Raw genomic sequence first — 20,848 nt, 5'->3', positions numbered from 1 at the left:
TAGAAAAAGAGCAATATCGGTCGGTGATTCGATTCTTGTTTTTGGAAGAGAAATCGCGCAGCGAAATCAAAGAGCGACTAGATGCCGTCCACGGTGAGTCTTCTCATTCGATGGCAACCGTCAAAAATTGGTTCAACGAGTTTCAACGTGGTCGCACGTCGGTTTTTGATGAGCCTCGCCCAGGGGCCTCGCAAACGGCTACCACGGCCGATAACGTGGCAAAAATCCACGACCTCGTATTGGCAGACCGCCGGCTGAAGATGCGCGAGGTAGCTGAGACAGTAGGCATCTCAAAAGACCGCGTGGATTATATCCTGCATGAAATTTTGGGCATGAGAAAGCGGTCGGCGCGATGGGTGCCGCGTTTGCTCACTCCGGACAACAAGCGCGTCCGTGAGACCACTTCAGAGCAGTGTTTGAAGCTGTTTAAGCGTAATCCAAAGGGGTTCCTGCGTCGTTTTGTGACCGTCGACGAAACATGGCTCCACTGGTACCACCAGAGACAAAAGAACAGTCGAAACAGTGGACTGCACCCGGAGAACCTGCTCCGAAGAAGGTGAAGACTGTCGCATCGGCCGGAAAGGTGATGGCCGCCATTTTCTGGGACTCTCAAGGTGTGATCTTCGTCGACTACCTTGAGAAGGGTAAAATGGTGACAGGACCTTACCACGCCGAATTTCTGGGCCGATTCGACGCCGAATTGCGAAAAAAACGGCCACATTTGGTGAAAAAAAAAGGTGCTCTTCCACCATGACAACGCGCCAGCTCACACCTGCGCCATCGCCACGGCCAAGTTGGTCGAACTGGGCTAGGAAGGGATGCCCCATCCATCGTATTCTCCAGATTAGGCCCCGAGTGATCTCTTCTTGTTTCCCAACTTGAAAAAGTCACTCGCCGGACAAAAATTTGAGTCGAATGAAGAAGTTATCGCCGCCACAGAAGCCTGCTTTGCAGCTCAGGAGAAAACTTTTTTTTTTGACGGGATCAAGAAGTTGGAGGATCGCTGGGTCAAGTGTATAGAGTTGAAAGGGGACGATGTTGAGAATTAAATCGACGCCATTCCAAAATTTTCGTTTTTCTTTTGAAGGCTAAGTACTTATCGGACCGCCCTCGTAATGTCTCAGGGTGATAATACTGCCCCATGCATCGTATATTCTGTATGCAAGTGAAAGAAGCTGATGATCACAGCTTAAGAGGAGAGGAAACATGCTGGCCATCTTGGGGTGTCCCAGAAGGGGGCTACCTGGCTCCGGCAGAAACTCCTCACTTTGCTTGAAGGAGAGAAGAAGAAGACGAGTTTCTGATCTGTTGCTGTTTCTGTACGACTGTGACATTTTATTGAAATTTACTCGTACCGACGCCTCCGTGGCGGGTACGACGTCGAAAGCAATGACGGACGCTCCACACCCTCTTCCGTCAAGACCAGGGGGCAACCTGCAAGCTTCAAATCGGATTGGTGCTCCTGGGCATCTGAACATGGCTCTGCCAAGGTCATCAAGCTGCTCTGACGTGGATGACATGGAATCCGAAGGTGGATATGTCGAGGCCACGAACCGCCGGCTGAAAAGGAAACTACGCCGGACTTCAAGCGTGAGTGACCTCAACTACAATACACCGTCCTCACAACAGACTCGGCAGACGTACACAATCGCCTACATCCCCGTCGCTGCTACAGGCAACCTGAATTCACTGAATAGGCAAGCGCTCACTGCCTATCTTGGCAAGTTAGCACCAGGACAAATAAGAGAGGTCCGTATTAATCCCAGACGGAACATACTCACTGTTGATGTGGATACACGAACGACCCTCAACGCATTGAAAGCTGTTACTCAGTTCGGCAGCATACCTGTGCGCTCCTTCGTTGTACATGGAGGCTGCACCATTGCTGGTGTGATTTCTGATGTGGATACGGATATTGATGACAGCGATCTATCAACGCTGATTACCTCCACTGCCCATATCACAGACATACACCGTTTTGGACGGTCGCGATGTGTGAAGATAGTTTTTGAGGGCAACAACTTGCCATCGCATGTGAAAGTGGGCTATGTGAGGCATCCTGTCCGCCCATATGTTCCTAGGCCATTACAGTGTCGCAAGTGTCAGAAACTTGGGCACGTGAGCGCTGTGTGCGTGAACAGGTTGACATGCCCCCGTTGCAGTGGAGATCACGATAAGTCGATATGCGAGGGATCTAATCTAAAATGCTCCAATTGCGATGGCCCGCATGAGTCAAGGTCGAAGGAATGTCCAAAAATAAAGACTGAGTTGACCGTACTTAGGAAGATGGTACGAGATCACTCCACGCACAGAGAAGCGGCTACCAAGGTGCACCGTCGCCAGAGGCGCTCTCGTAATCGCAGAAGATCAACATCGGCTATGGTACGACAGCCTGTACTCCCTGAAGAGTCAGCGCGTGCTCCTGTTATATCCGAAGTGGGGTCTCTACCTCCAGCCACATCCTGCCTGAAGAGCAACAAGGACGTTACCACATGGCCTTCCCTGCCATCTCGGAGTGCGGAAGCGCCGGTGCCAGAAAGCCAGCATGAACGTGAGACTTCGTCATCGGATGGGCAAATCAAGGCAATGCTTACGCAGTTGATCCGTGCCTTGCGAATGTTACTTGTTGGTGTCAAGACGCCCGTTGCTAAGGCTGCAGTGCAAATTCTAGACGGACTAGAACCAGTGCTTGGTGCTATATAAAAACCACCACAAAATCATGGCGTCAGCAGCCTCACCACCATCACTGACTGAAAGGATCAACCGTTCTGTTATATTTCAATGGAACGCACGAGATCTACGAGGTCACCTCGCAGATTTTAAACAGAGAATGTTGAAATATCGATTTCCTGTTGCTGTGATATGCGAGCCGAATATGACTTCAGCATTCAGGCTATCTGGATATGAACAATTCACGCTGTGACCTCACGTATTCCCAAAACCAAATTCCTGTGCATAACAGTAATGAGTACGTTTCCATCACTTTGAAGCTAAAACGACGCACGATATCGGTCATTGGTGGTTACATTCCTCCGAGAGGAAGATTTGACGCTGGGTACCTGAAACTTGTCATCGACTCGAGCCAAGGACCTCACGTCATCGTAGGCGACTTTAATGCGCATCACCATCTTTGGGGCAGCAGTGTCATAAGTACTCGGGGAAGACAACTTCTAGATTTCACAAGTGATAATGGCCTTCATATTCTCAACGACGGCTCACCGACATATTTCCGTGGCACAACGTACAGCAGCTGTCTCGACTTAGCTATAGCTTCTCGATGCCTTTCATCATCTGCTGCCTGGTGCGCAGACATTGAAACATATGGCAGTGATCACCTACCTACTTACGTACAACTACGATGGTATACCGGCGTTGCAAGCATTCGTAGGCGATACACAGATTGGAAGGCTTTTCAAGATGAGCTAGAAAAGTCGTGTGGTTCCATAGTTTCTCCGACAGAAATTGAAGAACGAATTGCCAACGCAATGCAGACAACAACACGTGTCGTCACAGTATCTAATTCCAGGAAGCCTGTTGATGCCGTATATGAAGAGCTGCGGGCAGTCTGTCGTCGAGCTGAACGCAAACACAGGCGAACAAGATCGATCTTAGACCTGAGGACCTCCCGCAATGTGCAAAAGAAAATTCAGAGGCACTTAGAAAAGCTTGGCCGGCAAAACTGGAAGACATTTTGCACCACCCTGGACCCACGAAAACCATTGTCTAAGATATGGCACGTTGTACGGGCTCTACCATGTTCTCCTCAGCAACTACGTCCCTTCCGCGCATTGGCCATCATCAGGTCATGCAGCGAGAAGCAGATCGCGGAAGAATTCTGCCTACACATCTCTGGCTCTGCAACAACGGTCGTTCCACTGCTTCGATGCGCACCCCCTACAGCAGACGCCCGTCTCGATCTTCCTTTCACGCTGCAGGAGCTGCGTGCGGCAATTTCTATTTCACAACGCTCCAGTGCGCCTGGGCCTGATGGTATCACCTATTCTACTCTGCGCCACCTTGGCCCTCGAGCGACCGAAGAACTTTTATCCTTGTACAACCTTTCGTGGACATCTGGAACTGTGCCGGCACATTGGAAAACAAGTAAGATCGTGGCATTGCTGAAACCAGGCAAGTCTCCCCGTGATATGGTTTCCTACAGACCTGTGGCACTTGCAAGTTGTGTAGGAAAACTCATGGAACGAATGGTTCTGTTGCGCTTAGAATGGTTTCTGGAGAAGCAAAATATATATCCAGACGCGATGACTGGCTTCCGGAAGGGAAGATCATCAATCGACAGTGTGATCGATTTAGTAACGACCGTTGAACACCAGAAACGGCGCCACCGATTGACGGCTGCAGTCTTCCTTGACATCAAAGGTGCATTCGACAATGTTCTGCATGACGCGATCCTGAATGCTCTTGAAGACTATGGTATTGGCGGCCGTATGCATCAGTGGATAGCCAGCTATCTTCAAGAAAGAGCAGTATTTATGACAACTGTAGACGGTGATACAAACAACCATCCCGTCTATCGCGGCGTGCCTCAGGGAGGAGTCCTGAGCCCAACATTATTTAATATTGTACTTGTTGGCCTCGCTAAAAAGTTAGGAGGCAAAATCTCGGTATCTGTGTACACAGATGACATCTGCATTTGGACCACGAGTCTAACGCGTTTGCAAGTACAGACGAAGCTACAACGTGCGGTATCGATAACGTCCACATATCTTAATAGCCGCGGACTGCAACTCTCCCCGACAAAAAGTGCAATCCTGGCATTCTCGAGAAAGTCAATGGCTTGCTACCCTGTAGTGATAGATGGGAACGTCATACCTTCTGTAACTCACCACAAGTTTCTCGGAGTTATCATCGACCGGGATTTATCTTGGTCGAAGCACATCTCTGCACTAAGAAAAAAACTAGACAGCTTTGTCCATGTCATTCGCCATATGTCTGGAAAATCGTGGGGGCCATCGAAGTCATCTCTACTACAGCTATACCAGGCACTTTTTGTTGGATACCTCCGTTACAGTGCTCCTGTTCTTTCTCGTGTTTGCACATCTGCTGTCCGTACACTCGAGAGTGCTCAGGCCCGCGCCCTCAGAATTTGCCTAGGAGTACCTCGATGTACTTCTACATGGGGTACTATTACAGAAGCACGCGCTTGTCCAGCTCGCGTTTATCTTAAACACGAGCCACTGCGAGTACATCTGAGGTTATTGACAAGGCACCGAGACCATCCACTGAGAGACATTATTAACAGACGACCCAATGCTGCATACTCGGAAGCTGTGATGTCGCAGCAAGATCTGCTGCCCTCGAGTTATGCACCACAAGCGACTCCCGGAGTACCTCTCTGGACGATGCCTAAACCAATCGTGCGACTCTCGATTCCGGGGATAACAAAGAAGTCAAAAATACCAACCGCTGGACTTAAGCATTTTGCTTTATCGTACATTGCCCATATGTACGGATATACGGTGCATATTTTTGCTGATGGGTCTGTCACGCAGACGTCCTCAGCAGCAGCTTTCATGGTTCCTCACATGGGCATCACGAAACGCTTCAAGATAGCGCATCGGACATCATCTACTGCTGCTGAGCTGACCGGCGTCCGACAAGCTGCCCGCTACATTGTACAACAGAGTCCCGCGAAATGGACATTATTTTGTGACTCCAAGCCGGCACTTCAACTTATCAGCAATTACATGAAGCAAGGAACCGCATACAGTCCTCTGGTGTGTGACATAATGAATATGTTATCTGAGGCGTCTCAATCCGGGCATACCGTTGCATTGCAATGGATTCCAAGTCACTGTGGCATAGCTGGGAACGAGCAAGCTGACGCAGAAGCAAAAATGGCGCACACTAACGGCGAAGTCATATCAATTCAATTTTCCCGATATGACATCAATGGCTTGCTGTCTGAATCTATGAAAACATCTATGACACGCTTATGGAATGACCCTAATTATCGCCAAGAACGTCTTTACAGACTTGACTCTGGTCGTGCTTTTCTGATTCCATTCCGGTTAAGAAGAGACCAAGAAACACTACTACATAGATTGCGGCTGGGTGTTGCGTATACACGAAGATACCTTTGCAAGATTGGGCAGGAGCGAAACCCTAACTGCAGTGTGTGTCACACGTCTGAGACTATTCACCACATCCTGTGCGTGTGTCCTCAGTACGCGACCGAAAGACAATCACTTAAGTGCGTCGTAGATCGTCTGGACTCCCGACCTTTTTCGGAGGAGAAGCTTTTGGGTGCTTGGGAGCATGCAGACCAGGCCCAACGAAGTTTAAAGTGCCTATTGAGATTTCTAAGTGATACAGGTTTAGATGCTCGTCTTTAGAGCATGTGCGGCATAAAGACTTTTGCGCGTGCCCTGTCCCCGTGCAAAACAGTGTGTACAGTGACTCATTTGCCATACCATCGTCGCCTATCATCACACCTCCCTCTTTCTCTTTCTTTCCCCTTTCCCCTTACCCCCGTGAGGAGTAGCAGGCTAGAACCCGCTTTCCAGGCCGACCTCTCCTCCTTCTTCTCATTAAAAGCATCTTCTTTCCTCACTTTGCTTGGCCAGGCGTGGTAGCACGCATTATCTTGACAGGGATCAGCAGACTACTCGTACCTTTGCACGTGCTGTGTTTTCACCGCTAAGTTTGCGTTGAAGCAATAGACAGTACGAAGGTCGCTTCGCTCGCTGCAGCGGCAACGTTTCCTTATGCCAGCGTTTTCAGTTATGTCAGGACAGAGGCTAAACGAGCTAGCTGCTAGCTTTACTTAATATAAAATTCCAATTTGTTGATATTGCATTCACTGCTTCACCCTTTTGGTGAAACTGTGACGTTTTCTTCTCATCCACTTTGATTTTTTTGTTTTTCATAATTACTACATTTATATTAAAAACTACAAATAACATCCGCTATGCTTTTCTTGGCTTCATTGTCTGCTTGCTTCATATGGTTGTGTGTAACAAAAAACAAGACCCTCGATGCAATCCCTTCGAGCTTCATTTTATATGATTTAAGGCAGTGACCACTCTAAAAAAAGCGCTTAACATGCAGTCTAATCGCCGGACAGCAATAGCAAATGTAATTTAGCAAATGTGCTTTCATGTATTTAGTAGGACATTGAAGGGGAATATGACAACCCATGCGGCGTGTACGAGAGAACTTGTAAGAGAGCTTTAGTGGCTTTTCAATAGTGTGTTGGTTTTACACTCAATTTCAAATTAATTTTTATACAAGAGAAGCCCTCTGTACCACCGTGCTAACCCAGGCCATGTCAGTACGTTTTCATGTGTGGCATATTTTTTTTTTCTGTTGTCCCATAATAAACAAAACAAGGTTCTACTGCATTAGTCTTGCTACCTCTGAGACAACAATTTGAACAAGCGAACTTGGAACATGTAGTGACGTCAACACATGGCTAAAGCTGGCTGGTTTTAGCATATGTGCCATTGGCTACCCTGTGCTGATGAAACGGGAAAGGATGGAAAAAATCTGAATAGAGGAAATAAATATGTGAACATAGTAACTTGATTTGAACAGAATGTGTTCCCGCATCTCTTTCAGACACTTTTTATTATCAATATGGTAATGGTGGACTCAGAATAAGGCATATATAAATGCTACATATAAAACATATAGCGCTCGTGTTTTAGTACATAGCATTCAGGTGCTGCCATTTTCTCCCTGCACCTGCAGAGCAAAAGGGAGTGCAGTACAGTGCTTACACGATTCATGATTCAGTTACTGAAAAGTATACGACCGGCAGCTGTCACTACCGTACTATTAATATTAAGGTGGTTTGAGCAAGTTTGCACATCTTGACTTTGTATATATAGCTCATAAAAATCAAGGAGAAAAAAAGCAAAAAAAACTACAAACACACACACAGCGCTACCTTTGTTGCATTCTTTCTCACCCCTTGTCTTCTTCCATAAGGCCTCTGAAACCTTTCACAGGAAAGTATTGCGGAAGCTTATCAGGCAAGGTGTCCTGCTGCTAAGCTGGAGAATGCGGGTTAGATTCCCAGCCATCGCAGCTGCGTTTCGATCGGGGCGAAATGCAAGAATGCCTCTGTACTTAGATTTAGGTACATGTTAAAGAGCCCTAGGCAGTGAAAATTAATCTGTTGTCCCCCACTATGGCGTGCCTCATAATTCTGTTGTGGTTTTGGCAGATAAAACTCCATAATTTATTAAATCTTCCACAGAGCGCAGCCTTTCAGAAGACGCTGTTGATATAACTCTGTTCTTTACATACTCATGTGTACAGATAATAGATGTGGCAAACAATCCACATTCTCAGCAGAAGTGTGCCACCTGTTTCAAGAAATATCTGCATTTATTGCATTCGTATACTATTTATTTTTAAAGGTATACAAATTGGTATGCATATACGTGCCATTAAGATTAAGCTTGACAGTGTGACATACATACTTCGTTAGAGTTCCCTCCTAAAATTACTAGAGAGAACTCCAGTGCCGAAATTGTTTACCTACCATGGCTAACATAGAGCATAGTTGCATGATGTTTGTGCTTATCATGTCAGATGTTCTTGTCTTTGTTACCATACTTTATCTCTTATTATTTGCCTGACTTTCACAGTAATTTACTAATTGGTCTAAGTGCAGAAGATAATGGTAGTCCATGCTCATACATAATTACTGTACATTATAACATACATTTTCTTGAAAACAATAAATTTCCTTAGTCACAAAGCTGTTTGAAGCCAGGGCAAAGTTTAGGTTATTTCATGTACTGACCATCATTTCTATGCTGGCTAAACTTCCAAGCTTGTTGCTGCCATAGCCCTTGAGTAATTTTTTAGGAAACTGTAGTTCATGTATTCGTGACGTCACATGAGAGGCTAACGAGATTGCTTGCTTCAGTCATGTCGCACTCTCATTTAATGTTGAAGGGCAGACATGGCTCAAAATGTGGGCAGCAGCATTGTTACAGCTGCTAACACTACAGATGTTTATAACTCAATAAAAAAATCATATACTTCATGCAGAGAATTTAAAATGTATGATCAGAAGGACATACCTTACCACCTTGTCGATTCACTGCATTGTACCCAACTGTGTTCCCTTTGAATAACCATAGAAGAATTGACAGCTGGGCTAGTTGGTAATAGTTATTGAACATCTTGAAAACAGCGCAAATTATGAATGACACGGACAAGAGGAGATTAAAGGACTGTGGTGTGGTGTGGTCAGCACTGTGGCATGTCCTTGTCTGGGTTATAATTTGTGCTGTTTTCAAAATGAATAACCATAGTTGGCCAAAATTATCCTTGAACTTTGAGCTATAGCATCACTAATAGTCCATGCATTGTTTTGTAATGTTAAACCTTTAGTGATCAATCTTCTTAAGTCTCTATATATAGTATATTGTCTACTTCCGTTGTAAAACAAATTTGATGTGTACAAGTCTGCATGCAAGATCTTTGAACAGATTATATTTCATTGCAATAGTGATAATGTGAGGATGCATGTAAAAACAGGTGGAACTTTTTTGCTTTTAAGTGTACAAAAAAAAAGTCAGTTTCGTGCGAGGGCAAAGCAATGAATGCGCTAGCTATGAATTGGAATGTTATACAAAGTAAGGCTAGCAGCTAACTCCTTCAGCATCCGATCTGGAGCAACCCAACAAAATACAGCCACTGTAGCCAGCGAAGCTACCTTCGTGCAGTCTATCAGCTGTGCATCAGATGCGGATAGCTGTGAGAACGCAGCACGTACAAAGATATCAGCCATCCGCTGATCTCCCTCAAGATAGAGCGTGCATGACGACAGCTGGCTGATCAAAGTGTGCAGTTCTTGGCAAAGCGATGCAGCCCCCTTACCCACCCTGACCTCCCTGCATAGGCCTTTCGCACGACAAAAGATGGCCAGTACGCTTGAGCCATGATCATTGGATGTTCTCTCACATCAAACATGCTACACATGGGGCAATGTTATCGATTTGGACTCAATACGGAACATCACAGTGATAGCAAAAGTGCACCTGCAGTGCCCATATAATCCACCTTTTTTCACGACGCCCTGGTGCATGCGCCCATACCTTAGCGTAAAAGGCTCAAAAAGTCATCTCTGAAGCTTTCCTTCTGGTGATACCGGTTGTCCCAGCCCCTACCAAAACTTTACCAAAATCGCAGATGGCAGCACAGGAAAAATCAGAGGCAGATTGCTGTCACAATAAAATCTATATAATAACGCATGAGGTGGTTTGCTTTCATCGCTGACAGAGGTGTAGCTGTTTGACTTGGGTAACTTTTGTTGCATTACACTGAAAATGTGCTTTACCTCTGTTAACACCCTCTGCAGGGCTCTCCTTCTACGTGTTTGAGCGCTTGAAGGCCTTTTGCCTTGAAGTGTTTCCCAACACCTGTGGTCGTCCGTACCCTGGTAACACCGGTGGTATTGTGCTCGTCGTTCCTGCCAAACTCCTGTGCGGTGGTTTTGCGGGTGCCATTGCACAGACTTTTTCGTGAGTATTCCTCTGAATGCATTGTTATTTTGAGGAGCTTTCACCTTGTAATTGTTGGTTTTACTTAGGTATAATGTTCACTGAGAAATTACATACTATGCAGCAGTTCTTATAATTGTCGTTATCCATGTAATTGTCGTTATCCATGTAAATTACAGGTCAGTGGCTTTTATAGTGCAACATTTAAATTATTATCCCTGTTTTCACATTTATTTTTCAAGATATATAGTGTCAGTGACTGTCAATATTGAAGTAGATGCCATAGAAAATCTTTCCAGCATTTTTTTCTGCACTGGAATTCTAATGAATCATTTGGAAGCCTTTGTAGGTACAAGTGCTGGGCATAGTAACCACTTTTCACATTTGCCGGAAATACAGCTGAATGTTCATTGTGCATTGTTCTGATATTGCTCGTACAACCTGCCCTGCATGATGTCCTATATTAGGCTGTGTTGTGCAAAGCTAGACACTAGCTTTATTTCGTCCTGTACGCACACATACAAATTTAATGCACGCTGACAGTCAGTTTCTATAGCTCTCGGTATAGCTCACGTGTGTGACCTCAGGCCTGTTTCCCAGTGAGGTCTACCATAACAGTGAGCTTGCCACGACTCACAAAATAGTACTGGCTTGCTAGCACTGCTTTGTCTGGAGCCGGTTACCAAAGCTGCACTTTGGTACCTCAAGAATATCATTATGGTGGCTACACAGCTCTGAAAAAGCCAGAATAATAATTTTGCCAGTAAAAATGAAGATATATGCAATTAACTTAACTGTATATGTGGTCACCACATCTCTGACATTGCACATGAAGATCATAATTAAAGTAAGGTGGCAAGGGCACCTGGAAGTTATGACAGGGAAGCTCAATGGGGGAATGCTCCAATGACATATGCTCACATGGTGACTTGATGTTGCATTCCCTTACGGTTATCATGAGAAAGCAGCTCCGGTGCACTAGCTGTGCACGCCATGTTGCTAGTGGGGCAGAAGTTCCTGGAGAACGAGCTAGGGGTCGTTGCACAAGAAGGCATCTCAGTCCCAACAACCTAACCTTTGAACGATTTTGTGCAGATGAGCGCATGGAATCAGTCATTGTGGCACTTATCACTCAAGACATGAACAATTGCTTCGCGGGGTGCTTATTTGAAAGAGGAGCTGGATTTAGACTGGAATCGCTTGAAATGTAATGGCTACTCGAGACATATTAGCAAAAGAATAGTGCTTCAGTTCGTAACCCAGCACCTGTGGCAGCAAACAGAAGACACCTTGGGATACTTGAAACCTAAATGCGGTGATCCCCAATATTTGTGGAATTAGTGAACCACCATTGATATTTTTTATGAAACATTCCATCCATATTGTGCTTTTGCCAGAAAGCAATCTAAAGAAATGAAGTCATTATCGTAAAAGACCCTTTGGCCCACTAAAAGTATACTGGAGTGGTTTGCAGGATTCCCCGTGCAGGTGTGCACATTGGAAAAACTGGAAACTTCAAAAACTTCAAAATGTGACTAAATACAAGATGAAACAACGTCACTGAAAACCGTGTGACATCAAATGTTATTGTAGAGCACACTGACAATGTGGATGAAGCAAAAGCGATGGTCACTCAATGATATTTATCTGCAAGATTACATCTAGAATCATTTTCCGTCCAAACAGTGAATCGGCTGCCATGGTGGCGCAGTGGTTGCAGTGCTCGGCTGCTGACCCAAAAGATGCGGGTTCAATCCGAGCTGCAGCAGTCGCATTTTGATGGAGACGAAATGCTAGAGGCCTGTGTACACATTTAGGTGCACGTTAAAGAACACAAGGTGGTAGAAATTTCCAGAGCCCTCCACTATGCCGTTCTTCATAATCATATTGTGGTTTTGCCACGTAAAACCCCAGAAATTATTATTATTAATAAACAATGAACAACACACCCAAAAGGATTGAAGACAATCTGAGGATGTACCCTTGAACTTAGGGCAAGTGTCCGAGCATATACTATAAAATTTTTTTTTGTAATAACCGGCTCATTTTGAATAAGAAATCATTATAAATCCTGAAATGCGCTCAAGCATCATCATCCAACATGCACCAGCATGTGCACATTGCCACTCTTGCTGAAATGTGTTTGTTTTTTTATATCAGTCAGTGACCTGTTCTTTTAGCCACAGGCTATAAACCTCAAAAAAAAGCCTCAATGTTAAATGCACATAGGAAAGTTTCTCCTTCCTCTCTAGTAGGGTCATCACCAATATCCTGAGCAAGTGTCAGCACCATACAATGTGTGTTCTGAGGAACATTTTCACTGATTGTTTCCATTACCTGCATCCAGCTCATGCTAGACTTAATTTGCCAAGTGAGAATTTGGACACCTAGAGGTGCATGAAGGAATGCAGTGCATGCCTTTGCTAGCTACATATAATGGACGCTGATTAATCAGAGACTGACCCTAGAGCAATACTTTGCTCAAATCATTGTAAATACAAAAGATCGGGGGACAGCATCAATAGCTGAAACTAACTTTTTTCATTGCCAAGCATGTGTCAAATGAAGACACGAGTCCTGTGCCCCAAGAATAATGAGAATTGCAGCTTTCGTACCGCTTTTGTGCAAAGTAAGAACAGGATTTATAGATTCATACAGTAAATTAATGTGCAGATTTAGTACAGACTTAGTAAGCATCTGGTTGTTTTCTTGATTCCCTTAGAAATTAAACATGTGCATAACTCCGACACTTTTCCAATCTCTTCAAATTTGAATTAATAATGCTCTACTGCAGATGCAGTGTAGTTGCGTCACCACCATAGCTGCGCAAACCTGAAAGCTGTACAGGATTGTAGAGAAAGGTAGTAAATTTTGTACAGATGCCACCATACCACTTCAAGGCCTATAGGATAATTGCTGTACAGTGTGCTGTAGAGATGTGCACGGGCCGCACTTTCGCGGCCCGGCCCGGGCCTGATGCTTGCCGGAGGCGGGCCAGCCCAGCCCGGTGATGTATAGAGGACGGGCCGCCCAGGCCCGGCCCGGCGTGTCATACCCAAGGCCCGGCCCGGCCTGACTCGATCAACGATGCAATAAAGCACATGGCAACAGAAAAATGAAAATGTGTTTATTAAAAAAAAAAGCATGCCGTCCTTCCCTGTAGCTTTCTTTTTAATTGTTGATAAAAGTCGAGACCGCCTGAGTGCAAAACCATTCACAAATTATTGTGCAGAAACAAAAGGTTGTCCATGGATTCGGGCTTCAATCGAGTGCGTCGTTCCTGCATTATGTAGCCTGCAGCACTGAAGTTGCGCTCGCTGCTGGCGCTTGTAGCTGGAATCGCCAAGCTCTTTCTTGCAAGTTTGGCAAGTTTCGGATAGTCGTTTCCTTTCCCTTTCCAGAACTCAAAACGTTCTGATTCGGAGCACGCGCTTAGTGATTCAGTACGCATGTACTCGCTAACTTCATCCCGTTTATGTGCGCCGTCATCAATGTCGCACCACTCACTGAATGGTTCCATGCGCTGAATTTTCGCAGGACGCTCTTCAGACGCGCTGCATGGTGTTGGAAATCGAAATGCTTCCATCAACTGCCTTGCGTGTGTGTGCATCTCCTCGCGCTCTTCTGGAGAAAGCATGTGCAGGTGCCTGAACTGTGGCCAGAGAAATGTGGCGACTTTATGATACATAGCCAATTTTACTTCGGTGCACAAAAAATTCCGCGCGAATAACTGAATCTTTGACATTTCCATTGTTCTTACTGAAGGTTTACGTGGTCTATCAAGGCTTCTTGCAATTTTTGCCACGTGCAGTATGGCAAGCTGCAACGTTGGACACCTGTCAGCTTCAAGTGCTTGTGTAGCTTCTTCAAATGGCTCCTGGAAAGTGATCAAATCCCTTATCGTATTCTTGTTAATGGCTTCTGTGGCGGCAGGATTCCTTGTTTCAAGCAGAGCTTCTATATTTTCAAACTGGTGGAACACAGATCCGAGATCTGAGCACGTCAAAGAACCTCGTGTGGTCAAAAGGAGCAGTCCACTGTGGCGCACCATGACTACGATATGAACATGAGGCATGTGCCTCATGTTCATATCGTGGTCACGGTATGTGGCACCCCAAAAATTATTAATACATTGTATATGACTCGAGATAAGTGCCCTCTTCCCCCCATTTTTCTTTTATTTTCAATATGTATACGCTAAAAAACAAAACATATACGAAACGTTTGCCAGTTCTTTGACTTCTAGTACATATCTGTGCTGTTCCCTCAGCCCTTAGTATTAAAAGCCGTGAATTTCAGCTTATTAACCCATATATGCCCAACTCAGAAAAAAATGACAAAACAAATATTTTTTTTTTTCACCAAAAGTGTACTTCTACCCTCAAAAGAAAGCACACAAATGAACAAGGACGGCCCGTCCGATGACTTATGCCTGCCAGCCAGAGCCCGGCCCGGGCCCGACTAAATTTACGCCGGGCTGCTTGAGCCTGGCACACGGGCTGGGCCGGACCCGGGCCTTCGGGCGGGCCCAGGCCCGTGCACACCTCTAGTGTGCTGCACTTGTTCACCATCAATGAAACATGGTACTAATTGTGTGTTCTTTGTTTGTCTACAGCTATCCTCTGGATGTCGCACGTCGACAAATGCAGCTCAGCATGATGCACCCAGAAATGAATAAATACAGGTAAGTGAATAACCACAGTATTCATACAGACTGAACAATTTGTGTGCACATTATGTCCAACTTATGATGTACTGTCATTCTACACGCCACTTTTATAATTACCGTTAGTACCTCAGGCATGAAAATCATCCAATTAAGAAAAAAAAAAAGACTAGTCTAGGGGCCCTGCAACACTTTTTCAAGTAATCATCGAATGACCTCACTGTCGGGTTTGTTTATTCATGAATCGATTGTCACAAGAATTTTTCAAATCTGTAAAGTATGAGCAGAGTCGCAGGAATTTGTCACACGCTTTAAGCGCTTTCTCTTTAAGCGTCCCAACGAGCGTGCTACATGGGGGGGGAATGCGTGGAGGAAAGCTATGTCAGCGCGTCATGATGTTGAACTCTTGATTTTCCCTTTTTTTTTTTTTCAAATGCGTTGACTCATTTTAGGCGTGATCACGAGTGCACTAGCGTAATTCTGTATAGTGTATAATTTTAGCATTATAGAGTGCAACACGGGCACGTGGTGGCACCCCGTGGTGGCCGCAGTAACTATTGCAGCACATGAATGCTCAAATCAATGGCGCTGTCTCTCCACCTATGATGTATTCGGGCCAGTGTATCACGGAATTTGCCGAGAGAAGAGTGAGCGATTTCTAGCAGTCTTTAAAACCTAATTGTAAATTCCTTGCCACGTGCAGTGCTATATTTGGCTCACACGTTCATAGGAGCCTAGACTACCGATTGGCAGCGTTCTGTCACCATGTTCAAAAAGTGTTGCAGGGCCCCTTTAAGTCACTGAGAACGGTCACTGAGAACAGGAAGAGAAGATATTTTCCTTTCAAGAAATAGAAGAAAGTATGAAAAAGAAAACAAAGTGCTTGACTTCAGTATGCTCAAGCTCTCTTTAAAGCTTATTTTGACTTTAATGGTTAAATGAGTATAACTGAGACAAGTAAACAGCTATACAAACAGTTCTGTACAGAAAGGGAACTAATGCTGTAAACAGGAACGTTTAAAAAATTAACTAAGCTGTCATGTGAATGAAAGACAAGGAATTTAATGAAATTTAATACTGTGATATGAACATCAAATCATGCTAATTTTTCAAATAAAAACTACACATGCTGAATACTCATCACAAAACATTTATATTTGCATCTTGGATTTTGTGTGTGTGCATATAATTGGAACCGGTGTGCTTCAATTGCTTGCCACTACGTTTGACTGAAATTGGTGTTCTTAAATAGCATACCTGATTGTAAAATAGTTGCTTTAAAGCACTACTTTCTTTGTTCAGCAGATGTAATGCTACTATGTACTATAACAAAACACATGATTATTTCCTATAACTTCTTCTAAACAAGTTATTCAATTTGCAGCATAGTACTGCAGTGGAATCTCATTGATACATTTTTCACGGGAATCTGAAAATAAGATGTATTATGCAAAAATCGTATTAACCAAAAAGGTTGGCCGGGAGTAATGTTGGCTGTGAGCAAAAAGAAAAACGTAATAGGCCAAAAAACTTATTATGCAGAATCATATCAACGAGATTCCATTGTATACAGCTGGTTACCTGCGATACTTTAGTGGTGCAGGTGGGCACCCTAGCCCTTCTCACATTCTGTATACAGCTGGTTATACAGTTATACCAACTGTATGTACCTACTATGTTCATTTGGTTCATGTTGCCAACATGTCTGCTTTCTCTAATTAGCATGGCCAGTACAGTAAAACAAGTTCTTTCTGTGCAGCAAGAGCCTGTTCAGCACGCTGGCCTTGACATTTCGTGAGCACGGCATCTCCCGAGGACTGTACCGTGGTATGAGTGTCAACTACCTGCGTGCGATTCCCATGGTGGCTGTGTCATTCTCTACGTACGAGATTGCTAAACAGTTACTGGGTCTGGACACTGGTCTCGACTCCTGATCATATCTCAAGCTCTTTTAATAACAATGGTTCATCTAACCGTACCAGCCAGTCATAAGCATCAAAGTAAGTCAGCAGCAGGTTATGGTGTAGCCATCTCCGTGGTGCTCTTGGCAAGGAGATTCATTTGTCATACGCGAAGGCCTTGCAGAGTACAGACTGTCTGAGCTTCTGTAATATGCACACACTAGCACGTTTCTCACATTTCTGAAATGTGGCACAGTGCAAGTGCACATGTGAAACCTGGGCTCTGAACCTTCAGTACACCTAAAGATGTAACAGCTGTGGGCCAAAGTAAGTTTTACTACGAGCTGTACACAAAGACTGTGTAGTTGGTTGTGCACTTGCTGCTTTTACGTTTAAAAAATCGGAGGAAGTAGTTTGCCTGGAAGTCTCTGTGTATCAGCAATACTCCAGACACCTAATCATTAACCCACCAGCTGTTATGCCTACACAGCTTCTACTCAACCCGGCTGTGATTTAACACATAACCCATCGAGATTCATTTAAGGTAGATGCCAGGAGCTTCCATATAAGAGCTGTCCAACTTCACGAAGTTTAATTTATAAGTCATGAAATTTTCATGTTTGCATTGGAGCACAAAATATTTTGCTGAGATAATGTATCTGCATTCATTGCTCATTCTCTGGAACAGCTTGGGGACTCATTGAATACAAGCATTTCAGTCTACTAACACAGCATAATTTCGCACTTCAGTTGCTTGATCAGGATAATTTGTCCTTGTTGAGTTTAGTTTTATTTTACTTTGCAACAATGTGCATCAAGGTGCAAGCCAATGGCCATGAACCTTTCAGCACAGCTGTGTAAATGCTGAATCAACAGGTGAACACTATAGTGAATGAAAGCACATGTGCATTAGTTGGCCTGATTTGCAGAACTCTCAAATTAGTATGCAACTTATTGTCCTAGCATGTACCCTGTACTGAAGCACAACTACTTTTTGAACCAATCAATGCACAGGAAATGTGGGCGAAGTCCACATTTCCTGTGCATTAAAATTGCAATGAAGTGAAGTGTGGAGTGCTATTCTTTTCTGTTCTTGTCAAGCGCATCCTCCCACACTTTGTAATGGCTAATGACATGCTAAAACAGAGGCTGATGTAACATTGATAGCACCGTGCAATAAGTTGGCTGATGTAACATTGATAGGACAGTGCAAAAAGTTGTATTAATATAGATTGGTAAACAGGCATAATAATTATACAAACATCAACAGACAATTTGCAACTGTTTTCCTTAAAGGGGCTCTCCAACACTTTTCAAACCCCTTTATTCGTGGAATGAGTCTATTAATGGTAGATAGATAAAGCAAGAATGGTACCGACAACGGCATGCAGTTCGAAGTTATTTTGTAGAAATCAAAAATAGCAGAAGAAAAAAAGCCGACTGCCCTCAACTCTGATTTCACAAAATCGCGCGTCCTCACTTTTCATGCCCACTATGTAACGTGGCGCTGCCACTGGCAGAGTTCAAAGCACCTGCATAGCTGAAGTTGGTGTCTCATGGTTGCCTGATCACGCTGTTGCCATAGTAACGAACAATTTGGCCTCCCACTACAAGGAGTGGGGTGAGGCGAGAAACATTCACCTCTTGAATAACATTCAAGAGTCCACACCCCGCACAAAATGTTGTTGTTCAACGAGGGTACACAAGAGAGCAGAGACAAACCTCTGGCTAAAGAAGTAGCCAGCACCAGTTTTGTAGTCGCAGAGCTTCTCTCTTTTTTTTTTTTTTACAACTGCATCTGTTTGTGTTAATATAAAACACAAATATTAGTAGAGCAAATAAAACGAAACTAATGTGACCAAGAGTTTGGTGCAGTACAGCGATTATGTACAACTTTTGTCTTAACCAATTTCGGATGAGCGCTTGGCGACATTACTTCCTTCAGAAATGCTTTTGGCGAGCGCCACTACGCACTGATGCTGTCGGCAGCGATTTTGTGATTAAAATACTAAATGTTCTGATATCGATGTTTTTACCTTTGCCTTTATTAGTCTGCATTACCAGCGAATAAAAGACGAAGATTGAAAAGTGTTAGAGGGCCCCTTTAACAGATGCACACATTTCACTGCACCCATTTTTAATATAATGCATATATATTGACACCCTTCAAACGTCATTTTAATGTCTGCTTGTAGTAAGGCACAATGACTGTAACTAGTGATACACAACATTTTGTTTATTTGCCAATGTATGATACTAGTTGCTGAAGTGTTTCCTACTGTACTAAGCAATAAAGACTTTACAAGATACACAATTTGTTGAGTTCATTTCCTCTTGGTCAATTTGCTACAGTGGATATGGCACTGCTGAGGGCAGACCGAGCGAATGCATCACCAAACGTCAGTCCTCTAGGTTGCAAGGCACCTAATCGTTTTCCCCTTACCCTCACCAGTGACAGCGAAGAGATATGGAAAAGGGGCCTCAAAAGGGAATGAAGAAACATGCGTCTGTTCATTTTGCTTGCACCAACCTGAAGCAGTCCACAGTGGTGCACGAGAAGTTGAGAAATTGTGCAGCTCAAGTTCAGTGGTGCAGGCACAGTGCACCACCAGAAACGAATGGTGCCAACACAGTGCAGGCCTTACTTTTGTATGCCTAACGAGTGCCGTCCACGTAACTTTGAGAGGCGAAAAACTTTGATGGCTTATGAGGTGCAAACACAGCCCATGATGCGTTTAAACTGTAGAGACGCATATGCAGAGTTGTCTGCTGTGCTGCAAGTGTACACACTCGCATGTGCACCAGGCCGACACCACCAGCAGAACCGGTGCATGAAAATTTCAAACCAGCGCTGCACCTGTCCTGCACCTTTTGAAACTAATGGCATGGTTCAGAGGACACCAGTGCTGCACTGCTAAAATGAATGGCAAGGTGCAGCAATTCGTGAACTGGTGCAAGCGAGTTGAACGAACTTCATACTCTTATTTGGGTCAGGACTCTTGCGCTGCACTGACAAATAGTCCCTCTCTCTCCTTCATATACACGTGCCAAACAGCATCCTGCTGCTGAGCACGAAGTCTCTGGTTTAATTCTCAATGTACAATGGTACCTTTGTACTTATGCATATAATGAACATCAAATGGTAAAAAAATTTGCATTTCTCCTCCTATGGCACACATTTAAATTCTGGCACAGAATCCCCTACCCTAAAAGAAATCTGCCAGTTTGGGACGTGATTGCTCTTGCATATAAAAGCATAGTAAAAAATTTAACATGCCCTCTAAGGTCTGCAAGCCCGACTAGCAGATTGTTAGGATTTGCAAAACACTTTGTATGCAAGAGTGGGAACAGATGTTGGGCATATATGTACCAGGAAAGTGCGGCCGCCTCTGCTTGCGGTTCTGCACTCTTAAGCCACAAAGCTCGCCCAACATTGCAATGTTCTGAAGGGCTTTTTGTGTTGCACCTCGCAGCTTGACCCTTGGATAAGGTTTTAGTCACCAAGAAAAAAAATTATCTGTATAAATGCACACCAAGAGAGAGGAAATAGCACACCTGCTGCAGACACAAGTGTTAAAATTATGCCGCCTTTGGTATAATAAAACGAGGGAACAGCCAAAATTTTAACAATGAAGCAGCATTTCTAAGGAAAAGTCCACTGAATGTGCAAATAAAACTGAGGACCTCATAGCCATGAGTGCAATGCTTTCGCATGGCACTATGAAATGAAAACAGAAAGAGTTCATTAGGATGCACTTTCACTGCCATCAGAAGGCTCGGGTAAGGACAAACAGTCAATA

At 44.3% G+C, this 20,848-nt stretch overlaps 1 protein-coding gene across 1 annotated transcript in view; it reads left to right on the top strand.

The window, feature by feature from the left end:
* The window catches only part of LOC119400384 (graves disease carrier protein), a 40,143-nt gene extending 21,307 nt beyond the window's left edge, over positions 1-18,836 (top strand). The window contains exons 7-9 of the mRNA XM_037667408.2: positions 10,340-10,502; positions 15,097-15,165; positions 16,907-18,836. Coding sequence (XP_037523336.1) covers positions 10,340-10,502; positions 15,097-15,165; positions 16,907-17,081 — 407 coding nt within the window. The 3' untranslated portion in view covers positions 17,082-18,836. The remainder of the gene's footprint in view (positions 1-10,339; positions 10,503-15,096; positions 15,166-16,906) is intronic.
* Positions 18,837-20,848: the final 2,012 nt, after the last annotated feature.

Source organism: Rhipicephalus sanguineus, chromosome 1, assembly GCF_013339695.2.
Source record: "Rhipicephalus sanguineus isolate Rsan-2018 chromosome 1, BIME_Rsan_1.4, whole genome shotgun sequence".
NCBI lineage: Eukaryota > Metazoa > Arthropoda > Arachnida > Ixodida > Ixodidae > Rhipicephalus > Rhipicephalus sanguineus.
The sequence above is the reverse complement of the archived record's forward strand: the minus strand, read 5'-3'. Positions and strand labels throughout refer to the sequence as shown.